We start from the raw sequence: 12,239 nt of genomic DNA on the forward strand, positions 1-12,239 counted from the left end.
TTTTTCAGCTTAAGAATGTTGCCCCTTGACCCATCACAGCACTCCCTGATAAAGAACCCCTCCCCAGCTTTCCTGTCGGCTCCCTTTAAGTACTGGAAGGTCACTACGTGGTCTCCCAAGAGCCTTCTCTTCTCCAACCTGAACAAGCTCAACTCTCTCAGCCTGTCCTCGTATGGGAGGTGCTCCTCTGACCATCTTTGTGGCACTCCTCTGGACTCGCTCTGACAAATTCATGTCCTTCCTGTGCCGAGGACTCCAGAACCAAATGCAGTACGCCAAGTCAGGTCTCACGAGAGCAGAGTAAAGGGGCAGAATCAGCTCCCTCAACTTGCCCGTCATACTTTCTCTGATGCAGCCCAGGATACAATTGGCTTTCTGGGCTTTGAGTGCACATGGCCAGCTTATGTTGAGGAAGCTTTGTCAGATCCCAGCACAGCCTTCTGGTACGTCTCTACCCATGCAGCATGCCCCCACCTCCCTGGTTGCCTCTGAGTGCCTGCCTTCCTCCTGCCATGGCTGTGCTCATCACTGCTGGACTTCCTCCATCCTTTGGGGCCCAGTAGCTCGAAGAGCACAGATGTGGTGCTGGGAGTGACTCAGGGGCCACCTGGGTCCAACACTGTGGCCATGCCACAGCCATGGACAGCCCCTTTCAGGGAGGTACTGATACCAAAAATGACGGCAAATATATTAAGACTCGTTTCGAGTTTTAGAAAGCAGCATCCTTTAATAAGGCCTGGGCAACATGAGGGAGTGATCTCCACCAATCACGTGCAGCAAGACAAGAGCTGGGACAGGGTGTATTTCCCACTTACATGCACATATATAAATTTTCCCAAAAAACTCATGCATGTTTTATTACTTTCCATGTTATTCTGAATTTTGCAACAGTCAAATGTCTTGCTGATTTGCAGCTGGCTCCAGCTCTGTCTGACTTTGCATATGAGATAGGGAAAGACTGCAAACAGAGGTGATTATAGAAGAAGACACATCTGATCAGCGCAGATCATACTTAGAACAAGCCATTATCATCTCCAAGGAATGAACATATGTCTGGAAAAACAATGAAAAAAAAATGCTATCAGAGGGACTTTCTCTGTAACTTTCAAAAAATACAGTTACTTGGATGAAAAGTTTAGTTTAGCTTAAATCAAAATATTGCACTTTTTGTAGTAATTGCGGCTCCTTGTATCGGTACAGCTGGAGGAGCGTCCCTGGAGAGCTTGTCCAGGTGTAGCAGCATCCCCAGCAGCTGCCAGACCTGCTCAGGCGGGTCCAGCCTTATGGTGGTAGCTCCTGCCTCTGCCCCAGCCCTGTTCGCAGTGGCGAGCAGGTGGCTGTGCAGGAGCACCTGGACTGCTTTGCCCGTGGACCCGCTGCACGCCTGGGACATGCAGGAATTGCTCTGCCACTTAATTATTAAGAAACAGGGCATATCACTCCGGCTTGGGGCAGCAGCTGGCCACATCAGGGTTGTGGGAGAGGTACCTGGGGCATGGTGGGTTTAGAAACACAGAATCACTTGGCTGGAAAAGACCTCTGAGAGCATCGAGTTCAACTGTAGCTGTCCTCTGCTAAACCATCCCTGAGCACCCCAACTCTCCGTCTTTTAAACATCTTGAGGGATGGTGACTCCACTGCCTCCCTGGGCAGCCTCTGCCTGTGCCCGAGAACCCTTTTGGGGTAGAAATTTTTCATGACGTCCAATCTGAACGTCGCCTGGCGCAACTTCCCGCTTGTCCTATCACTTGTTGCTTGGGAGCAGAGCCCAGCTCCAGCTCCCCCCACCCTCCTTCCAGGCAGCTGCAGGCAGTGCCGAGGTGTCCCCTCAGCCTCCTTTTCCCCAGCTGAACAGCCCCGGGTCCCTCAGCCGCTCCCCATCGCACTCGTCCTCCAGCCCCTTCCCCAGCTCCGTTCCCTTCTCGGGACACATTCCAGCACCTCGATGTCCTTGTGCAGTGCTACAGACTAGGAGAAGTCTGTCTAGAAAGCTGCCTGGAGGAGAAAGACCTGGGGGTGTTGGTGACAGCGACTGAAAATGAGCCAGCAGTGTGCCCAGGTGGCCAAGAAGGCCAATGGCATCTTAGCTTGTATCAGAAACGGTGTGACCAGCAGGTCCAGGGAGGTTATTCTCCCTCTGTACTCGGCACTGGTGAGACCGCTCCTTGAATACGGTGTTCAGTTCTGGGCCCCTCACCACAAGAAGGATGTTGAGGCTCTGGACCGAGTCCAGAGAAGAGCAACAAAGCTGGTGAAGGGGCTGGAGAACAGGCCTTATGAGGAATGGCTGAGAGAGCTGGGGTTGTTTAGCCTGGAGAAGAGGAGGCTGAGGGGAGACCTCATTGCTCTCTACAACTACCTGAAAGGAGGTTGTAGAGAGGAGGGTGCTGGCCTCTTCTCCCAAGTGACAGGGGACAGGACAAGAGGGAATGGCCTCAAGCTCCACCAGGGGAGGTTGAGGCTGGATATTAGGAAAAAAATTTTCACAGAAATGGTCATTGGGCACTGGCAGAGGCTGCCCAGGGAGGTGGTTGAGTCACCTTCCCTGGAGGTGTTTAAGGCACGGGTGGATAAGGTGCTGAAGGGCATGGTTTAGTGTTTGATAGGAACGGTTGGACTCGATGATCCGGTGGGTCTTTTCCAACCTAGTGATTCTGTGACTTTGAGATACTGACGAGACCACCACTGAACACAGGATTCGAGGTGCGATGACGCCAGTGCCGAGCCCATGGACACCATCCCCACCCCTCCCCATCCCCCCTCCTGCTGCCCGGACACCGCCCCGGCCCCGCCCCCCGCCATGGCCGCCGGGAGGTAGGAGCCGCGGGACTCGGGGGAGCGGGGCGCGACCGCCCCGAGGCCTCAGCCCCTCGCCTGCCCCCGCCTCCCTTTGCCCGCTCTGCCCGCCTTCATTGCTCTCCTGCCCTGCTCGCTTTGCTCCCTGCCCGCTCGCCAGGCTTGGCTTGTTTCCTTCCTGCCGTCCTTCCCTCCCTGCTCGCCCTGCTTCCCTGCCCGCCCTCCCTATTTTGACTCTTGCACGGATCCCCCTTCCTTCCCTGGCCCCAGCCGCTGTGCAGGAGCTCCGTCAGTAGCCTGTGGCCTCTTGGACAAGGGAGGTTGCATTTTAAAAGCTGCTGGAGACGCCGTCGCTGGCTGCAGACCGCTAGCAGGCCCGGTGCTGTGGTCTCCTGCTGTTCTGCTACGTGTATGGTTGTATGGCTGCCTGGAAGTGCCGTTTACTGCAAAAGAATCTGATGAGCTCTTTCGTTTTCTTAAAAAAACCAAAGCAGATGAGTGAGAAAGAAGGCTCACAGAATGGTCATGCTTGGAAACAAGCCGTGGAGATCATGTAGTCCACCCCCATGCTAAAGCAGGTTCACCCACAGCGGTTTGCATGGGAATGTGTCTAGGCAGGGTTTGAATATCTCCAGAGAAAGAGACTCAGCAGCCTCCCTGAGCAGTACTGTTCCAGTGCTTTATCACCCTCACAGTAAAGATTTTCCCATGTTCAGGTGGAACTGTCTGTGTTCCATTTTGTGCCTGTTGCCCCCTGTCCTGTTGCTGGGCACCATTGAAAAGAGTATGGTCCCATTCTCTTGACGCCCACCTGTTAGATATTTGTAAGATCTGAAGTAATAATTTGTTAAAAAAGTTTGATTTCCTGAAGCGTGTCTGTGTGTTGCGTGCTGTGCTGAGCATTGGTGCTACATGGACCAGGATACGTGACCAGGGAGGAGGGCACAGCTGGGGAGGCTGCCAACCCAGCAGACCTTCCTAGGGCAAAGTGGTGTCAGCAAGTGAGGTTCTGCAGCTTGCAAGGACCCTGGGACATAGCTGAAATGATGCCCTGGGAGCCACAGTGGAACAGCCTGATTTGCCACTGACATTCTTGGTTTTGATTTGATTTGATGTGATTTGATTTTAATCCAGATCCCATGACTGATGACATATCCTATCTACTCTGTTCTTATTTTTTAGAGTTTGGAGCGTGTGAGGAGCTGCCAGAGGAATTACTAATATTTTAGTTTCTGCCTCCTCAGGTATGAAGGTCTTATATGGCTTTCTGGTTTTTATGTTCCTTGAGTTGGTGTTAGTATAGAAATTTCTTTTATCAGTAACACTAGTATAAACTGAGTGATTACAGGAGTCTTTTTACAGACTAATGTCTTGACCTGCCTACACATATAGGCTGTAAATGTTCACAGGTCTGAGTGCTTCTGACTTAAATATAACACCTGCATCTTGTGGTTTGTGATGGATTCTCAGTGTGGAAGCTTTGTCTCACAGTTCCTTCTGCTGTGTTTCTCTATAGCCTTTGGGCTTTGCCATATTACTGTGTTTTCTCATGACCCAGTAGTCTCTCTTTTCTGAGGAGGCTCGATCCTGCCTTGCAAATGCTCAGCCTGATGCATGATACAGCAGGTCACATGTAGCGATGGGTCCTGCAGTGACTGTCCGTGTAGGAAGCATGCATTTTGCTTCCTGAAATATGTGCATTAAAGAAAGCAGCAACACCAAACAGGTGGTGTGAAACCCCTTTTCTAGTTCTGGACATCCTCGGCCATCACTCCATTTTAAATGCAGAGAAATAAGAGAAATAACCCTAGTGGCTCGCTGCTTTCTGAGGCCTTGTGGCTGGCAGTGCCAGTGTAGCTTTTCACCAAGTAGATAAAATGGAGTTGCTCAGAAATCCTCAGTAGACAAAAGAGTATCTTGAGTCCCGTTTTGTTGAGTAGATTGAGTTATTGGCAGGCTGAGTGAGATGTTCAGCCAAGATGACTCAAGTGGGTTTGTGAGTACCCAGATGCTTGTATGGATGTTTTCTGGTGCATGCAGGCCAGTCGATATTCTGCCGCTGCGTAAGCAAACAGTGATGTGAGTGGCTGGGCTGTGATGCGGTTGCTGCGGTGGACTGGAGCTGTAATTCAGTGGCTGAGAGACCTGGATTCAATTCTGTGCTCCACCACAGACTTCCCATCGAACTGGGGCCCAACTCCTTAGTCTGTCTGAGGTGGTCTGTGTTGCACAATGTGGTGTGCAGAGATCTTGGGGCTGGTATCAGCTAAAGTTTAGCTCTGGGACTTGCTGCAGCCCTCCCTGGGAGCGCTGCTGGGGACATGAGCCTCTAGGACTGTGTTGGTGACCCTGTCTGCCTGCTATGGACCCAGAAGACCTCACAGCATTTGGAGCTAATGGAGTACGTGCTAGTACAGTGCTCACATGTGAGATAGAGGCAGACTCTCTTTCTCGTCTGTGATAGTTTGGTCTGCCTTGCAGAGGAAGTCCAAGTGTAAATTGCCTAGTAAATGTGAGGTGCAATCAAAGTGAAGAAGGTCACTGATACATCTTGATACATCAAGAGTAGCATCATTTCATCCCTACTCTGCATAGGAGTATACAAGTAGGTGGTGGATAGCTTATGGAGCTTCTGTTACAGAGTCTCTGGCAGGGTTTCAGGCAGAGGTCCTTTTTCTTTCTCACATGGCTCAACACGAGACCTCCTTACTTGTGAGTGAAGGTAATAGTGACCTTCCGGGGGGCCCAGTCTCCATTCCCAGTAGTGCTGTTTGTTAAGGGAGCTTGCACTTTCCTGGGGAACGAACAATGCCTGACTGTAGCTGTGTTCTGAACTCCTATCTGTGCCTTATCTGCTTGTGAAAAGGCAAACATGAAACTTCAGCTGTTTATTTGCCTGCATGCTTTTAAGATATCACAACCTTGAAAGTACAGGGTCTGATCTTTTTGCTTTTGAATTGACCATCTCAGTGCTGCCACATGTTTTTCAGCTTTGAAGTGAATCCTGCCTTTTTGTCTCCGCTTACTACTCTCTTATCCCTGCACCAGCTCAATGCATTTTTTTCTGTCCTGGAGCTTTAGTTGTATCCAATAAGGTCTGGATCAAGATGGAAATGTGAAGAGTCAAGAGGTGAAATAGGGGGAAGTGCTTGACCACTGGAGGCTAGTGGCACATGATGTGGGAATGCAACATGGAGAGAACAGTGGCTTTTCTGCTCAGTTCTAAACACAGAAGACACTGTGAGGACACACCATCAGAAGTGTCAGCTCTCACAGGAAGAAAACACCACTCTTGAAAACAAAGGAAGAATTTCTTTACTTCCCGTTCTTTGTGACTTCAGTGCAGGTACTCCTGGTGGATACACAATTCAGGCAGATTCAGGCTTGTGTCTCAGCAGAGTGAAGATATTGCAGACGTGTTTGGCAGAATGCTTAAATAATCAACTCGCAGCCAAGAGCATTCACAGGAGTGCACACTGTGATACGCATTCTACATTCCTTTTGCTGGTGGGACAGTACCCTGCAATCAGACCCTACAGATGGGCTTACATAAGTTTGCTGAGTCTAAACCTTCTGTGTACATGAAAAATCACTAAACCCCCATTTTCAGCATCATATGCCAGATGCTAGCCTGTCTTTGAATGGCTGAATTCTTGCCTATTTACAACATGTTGCAAAATTCATTCCGACTGAAGCACAGATTTTGCAGCAATTTAGGAGAAGAGTGAAGACTGTGTCTGATGAAGCCCCCATCCAAGTCAGCATTCTGAGATGAGAACTCCCCAGCTGGGCAGTGCAGTCCCTTCAGATCAGGCCAGGCTTGTGTAACTTGGGTTTCATTGAGAAGCGTGTAGCCATCTGAACCCTGCACTGAGAACCAAATTCTGCCCTGATGTGGGATTTTTGCTGTAACCATCTGCCAGGGGACTTCAAATCTTAGTGGTTGCTGAAATTCTGGAGGAAACATCAGACATTAAAATGTCTTCTTTTTTTGGAGATGTAACACTACTGACTCAGTTCACAGATGCCCTGACGTTTTAACAATGGGAGAAGGGAGCTGCACAACTCAAGATCAACGCAGTAAATGCTGAATGACAAATAAGTTGGCTACACCACTCCTTTGGTATAGCTCAGTCTCAGTAACAGAGGTCTCCAGTGGTGTCTCTCTGAGGGGACATTTCCAGGGTGGTCTCTGCAGGGTGAAGAGGAGAGAAGAGGATACCCTAGATGGAGAAATAAGGGCATCTGTGAAGAAGCTGGCTGAGCAGTGCAGAAGCTGCAAGAATATTTACTTGACTCCCTGTTTCTAAAGAAAGGTCAGCAGCAGCTATTGTGATGTGGTGATGATTTATTCAGCCCAGCTGCTGGTGAAGGTTTGGATTAAGCTGTAGGGCTTCCTCCTGTTTTTGACAGTGACTCTGTGTTATGCATACAGGAAACACCTCAAGGGGGTCAGGCAGGGAAACGTGCTTAATTTGAAATCCAGCAGCTGAAATGGTGTCAGCACTGATGGAGCAGCAGCAGAGACTGTAAGGCAGCATTGTGGCTGTGCGCTGCAGCCTTCAGCATCCCCTTGGGCATTCCTCAGGCCCAAAGTTCAGCCCTGAAAAATATGTTGAACACTCAAGATATCTAGTGACTGGTTGATTACTACGGGCTGTGTGGAGAATTTAATTTATTAGTACATTAGAGAGAACTGGTAAATTATACTAAATAGTAGCGTTAATTAGACATTCAGACTCTGAATAGGGCAGGTGGGCTTAAAAACCACAAGACAGCTCTTCTGGGTGCACTTCTGTCTGCTAGATCTCAAACATCAGTGAAGTGGTGTGATGTGTGCACGTGTCAAGCTTTCGAAAGCAGCCAGCGTTGTGTTTTCAGTTAGGCAGCTGCTGAGATGTGCTCAGCACAGTGGAAGCCCAGCCTCTGCTCTGGGCAAGCATAGCACCTGCCCAGGGCTTGTCAAACCCCTGTCCTTTCGCAGCACAGACATTGCTCCTGTCACTCAGCTCCAGAAAGGCCTATAAAGGTCATTCTTGAACTCTGTGGCACTGATACGCTACCAGACGCCGTGCAGCAGATGAGCTTGTCAGAGAAGTGCAGGGTGGACGTGCTGAGTAGGAACAGATGGCCTAATTCTTCAATTTCCATTTCTTTAAGATGCTTCTGCCCTGGTCCATGCCTTTGGAAGTGTGACGCAGCAGGCTCAGCTGGCTGTGGGACGAGCAATATCATCACGCAGCCAAGATGGTAGCATTTAACTGGAAGGTGAGATTGTTTCACATTCATAAAGCAGCAGATTTCTGCTTTTTCGAGCAGATGAATGTAAGATGTGGTTGGGTGGGTCCTGTGCTTAAAGATGGTTTCCTTGTCTACGTGGAGGTTGATTAACCATACATGCTTGTGCTTCGTGGGCTGGCTCCAGTGCTTGCTGTTGGGGCTTTACATTTTGGATCGGAATGCAGCACTGGCAAGCAAGCTCCTCTCTGCTCACCTCTGCTCCTCCTGACTTTCTTCTTTCTAGACTTTTCTCTAGCTGCTCTTTCTTCAGGTCCTTTTGTTATTGGAGGGTGTTTTCTTAACTATGTCTTATAATGTATTTGGGCCATAAACACTCTGCAGGGTGTGCGTATAAGACAGAGAAATGTTTGAGTAAGTACCTCATACATGAACAATTTTAACATATTAAACCATTTATCAAGAAAGCAACACTAACCCCAAGCCTTGGCTTCACCTTTCTGCTTTTGCAGAGCTGTGGTTTAAAGAGATTACCACTTTTAATATTTGGGGAGATTGACAGAGGTTGATGGGTTCTTTTGCCAAATTAGAGGGTAGTGGCCTGATGTCAAAGGTAATGTGCCGCTTGTAGAGATCGGTGTTATAAAAGACCCCACCTGAGCCTATGATTTGTGGACTTTAAGGGGTTACGCTAATGGTATGTGGATACAAGGCTTTCCTTAAATTCAGTAGTTTGATAATGGCCAAACACCTTTATGAGGTGCTGGAAGGCCTGTTAAGGGTACAGGGGGGTACTGGGAGGCTTGCTATGAGGGAGGTGGCACTGTGAACTTACTGTGCAACACTGAAAGGTGGACTGATCCTGCTGGCCAAGTGGCTTTTTGTGACAGTGGACTGGGAAATTCATGTACCTTCAATATCCTTCTGGAACTGACATCTTTCATTGAGTGTCTGTGCCACTCTTGTTATATTTATATTCCCACTTCACAGTGTTACCCATTTACGTTTTATTTTCCACTCCATGTGCACTTGCAGTAGTATGCTTTTACTACACTGAAATATGTTCCGCAATTTCAATTAGTTCCAGGCATTAAAAACTGAAACTGAATCATTTAAAGCTGTGGGTTTTTTACTTTTCTTCTAGTTTAAAGGTGTCTACCTATACCTTCCAGATCTGGGCAAGTTACTTGCAAAACTACCATAGATTAAAATTTCTAGGAGCACAAAAGTGTCTGTGGGGATCACATGTGATATTCACTCATGAGAACTGTTCAGAAGTATTTCCACTTTTACATTTATCCTGAGATATGAGTTCTTCCCCTTCTTCAGTTCCAGATCATGCCAAAATTCCATTTGCTGTAAAGCAAGCAAAAGCAACAAAGACCTGCTCAAAGGGGCTTCATATACAAGCTTGACTGAAGTTAACTTATAAGTTAACTTATTTTTGTCCTTTCCCCTAGATGTTGATCTGCCTAGTTTCAAGTTTCCTTCAGAAAAAGAAAGCATGAATAGAGGAGCATTACCGTTGCTTTGAATAATGCTGTTGCTGTAGGAAGCTGTATAACATCCCTGTAGATCCATTTTTAATTGTCCAAGTGTTCCAGTAACTGCCTAAATATATTATTTTGCGTTTCAGGCTTTGGAGAACTTCCCATTGCTGATGTACATTTTGGCAGCTAAAACATTGATTCTTTGCTTAGCCTTTGCTGGAGTAAAAATGTACCAGAGCAAAAAAATTGAAGAAAAACTGAAGAGGGAACGTGAAGAGAAATTGAAAACAGAAGCAGAGAAGAAGGATGATTGAAGAGTCTCTCAGGTATAGAATTTATTTGACATCCTGGTGTTCGATAATGACATAGACATATTAATCCCATTATGTTTTGACTTGGATGCATTTGGATTGTGCAATTAGAACTATCACCATTATCTGAATTCTTGAAATAATTGTCTCCTGTGGTGTTTCAGCATATTTGAACACCTGTGTCATGCCCATTCCTTGTAGGAATTGCAGTTACCAGCAGAAAACTTGGCAGCCATGGCTCACGATTTAGGAGAACTTAGCATAGTATTCCTTTTCCGCTCTTAATCTCCTTGAATTTTTATGCCCAAACAATTACACAGGAAGTCCTGATGCATAAAGAGATGGTTAAATTGGGCAAAAAATGCATATAAGGCATGCCAGACAGGGTGATGCAATAAGGCCTCTTGGCTTTAAGTCACATAATTAAAATAGTCTAGAAGCAGCCATTTCATGTTAGTTAAATACATGACAGGTTGTAAATAGTTTATCTGGAAGGGTCAGATCTCATATCGTGGAACTTCCCAAAGTAACAGAAATGCTACAGCCTATGCTGTGTAACATCTACTGTATACACTAAATTGAGAAAAATGGACAACTTTCTGCATAAAAGAGCAAAATGAATATCACAAAATTTCTTCAAGTTTTGGTGTTTCATTCCTCATGTGCTGAATTCATTCCCTGTTCCCTCTGTTTTCAAAGTTTAAGCAATCTTTGCCTTACTGGATCAAGTCCATTAGCAAAATCAATGCTAGTGCTAAGATTATATTCCCTGACTTTGTTTGGTATGTGATTTTTGTATCGGTTCCTTTCACATCCCTCTGTTTTGCAGCAAAATGCGAATTGTATTCCTGCTTGTCCTTCGTAAGCTCAGTGGGAGTTTGATGTAATGTTACCCCTTATTAAACTAAAATCTGACTTTCTCTTTTTAGGTTGTCACCTCACATATAAAGAGAGTTTCATTTTTTAGAAATGTTTACTAGTTTTGATTTCAAACCCGTCACTGTTTTATTTCATGCAACAAGGATTGGAAATTGTCACTAGGAGTGGGACCCTGGAAATAACCATGGGAACAATGGAGTTCATTCGCATAAAAAAAGCAACAAAACCAAAAGTGTTTTTCATTATCCTGTTTATATCAGATTGAGAACTTTTCTCTGGGCAGACTTGTGCCATTTTAGATTTTTATTATAACACAGGCTAGCCACTGGAAAATGCTGTGCGATCACCTCTTTCTGGTTTTGCACAGTAAGTCAGAGTAGGTTATTTGGAGTTTCATTCCTAAAATGAAGCAGAGATGGGCTGTCTTGCAAGTGAGCAAGCCTGCAGCTTGTAACGAGGAGGATATACCATGCTGTGCATGCAGTGTAGGGTCACACAGAGTCCTGTTTGGCTGAGTCCCTAGCCCAGGGGCTTGCTGTACCAAGGTAGCAAGCTCATCCCACAAGTCCTCTATGTCCAGCATATGACGTTGACCTTATTAAATGACCGGCATTAGAGCATCTCCGATTTCACAGAAAATACCTTACTGGCCCAGTCACCCAGTGTTGCCCACCAGCGGCTTAGTCCTTCCTAAATTGTGACATACCTTGGGCTGTCGGATGTGTCTTTCTATAAGGGAATTGCAAGAAGGGGTGAATTCTTCTACCCTAAAAGTTTTCTCCGGTGTCAACACTACAGAGCTGTGCTTAGCTCCGATTGCAGTGTGCCACACAGACAAGCAAATTGCCCCCATGTGCTGCCAGTGTATCGTGTCTGCTGTTCTCACTGCTGTTTCCCCACCCTGCAGATTTTTCGACATTTGGCATCTTGCACTGGATTCCTTTCCTGGGAGAACGAAGCCTTCCTGTAGATGAAGGATGTGTCAAAGGAATAAAAACCTCAAAAGTTACATTCACTTAAACTGTATCTCAACATTTTATACATACAGCAAAATATCTAAGCCTCTATTTATGCAATAAAAAATTGTTTTTAAAAAAAGAAGTAATAGCCTTGGTTGTTGCTTACTCAAATGCTACAGTTACAGCTGCAGGAGAGGCAGTTTTTAAAGATTAGCTGCAAGGAGGTGGCTAGTTTTAAAGAGAAGAATTGTCTGAATCCGTCATGGGTGTGTACAAGGTTTGTGGACGGACTGAAGAAAATGAGGAGAGCTCTGTACACCTTCTTCAGAGCAGCTGCTTCCTGCAAGGGTGTAAATCGGAGATTGTGTCTCTTTCTTGAATCCAGATGAACAAGCCCAGGAGAAGAAGTTTTCCAGACATGTCTTTCTCAAACCACTTCCTGCACGTAGGAATTCTTGAGGTTTATGCAAATGGCAGTGTCTCTTTTGAGGAAGTTTATTTAGCCTGTGAAGCTGAGAGGCTTTTCGTTACTATTGCTAGCTATTTCTGCATGTGCAATAACACTA

The 12,239-nt window shown here is 46.6% G+C and overlaps 1 protein-coding gene across 2 annotated transcripts; it reads left to right on the forward strand.

The window, feature by feature from the left end:
• The first annotated feature begins 2,791 nt into the window (after window positions 1–2,791).
• SMIM11 (small integral membrane protein 11) lies at window positions 2,792–11,815 on the forward strand. 2 transcript variants are annotated; one of them, XM_069872091.1, is made up of 5 exons: window positions 2,792–2,814; window positions 3,979–4,040; window positions 7,957–8,064; window positions 9,671–9,850; window positions 11,622–11,815. In XM_069872091.1, the coding sequence occupies exons 3-4, from the start codon at window positions 8,044–8,046 to the stop codon at window positions 9,836–9,838; spliced, it is 189 nt and encodes a 62-aa protein (XP_069728192.1). In that variant the 5' UTR covers window positions 2,792–2,814; window positions 3,979–4,040; window positions 7,957–8,043; the 3' UTR covers window positions 9,839–9,850; window positions 11,622–11,815. The 2 variants fall into 2 exon arrangements, with proteins under 2 accessions (XP_069728192.1, XP_069728201.1); XM_069872100.1 differs by lacking the exons at window positions 2,792–2,814; window positions 3,979–4,040 and having other exon boundaries at window positions 7,653–8,064.
• The last annotated feature ends 424 nt before the right edge of the window (window positions 11,816–12,239 follow it).

This window comes from Phaenicophaeus curvirostris, chromosome 1 (genome assembly GCF_032191515.1).
Source record: "Phaenicophaeus curvirostris isolate KB17595 chromosome 1, BPBGC_Pcur_1.0, whole genome shotgun sequence".
In the NCBI taxonomy this organism is placed as follows: domain Eukaryota; kingdom Metazoa; phylum Chordata; class Aves; order Cuculiformes; family Cuculidae; genus Phaenicophaeus; species Phaenicophaeus curvirostris.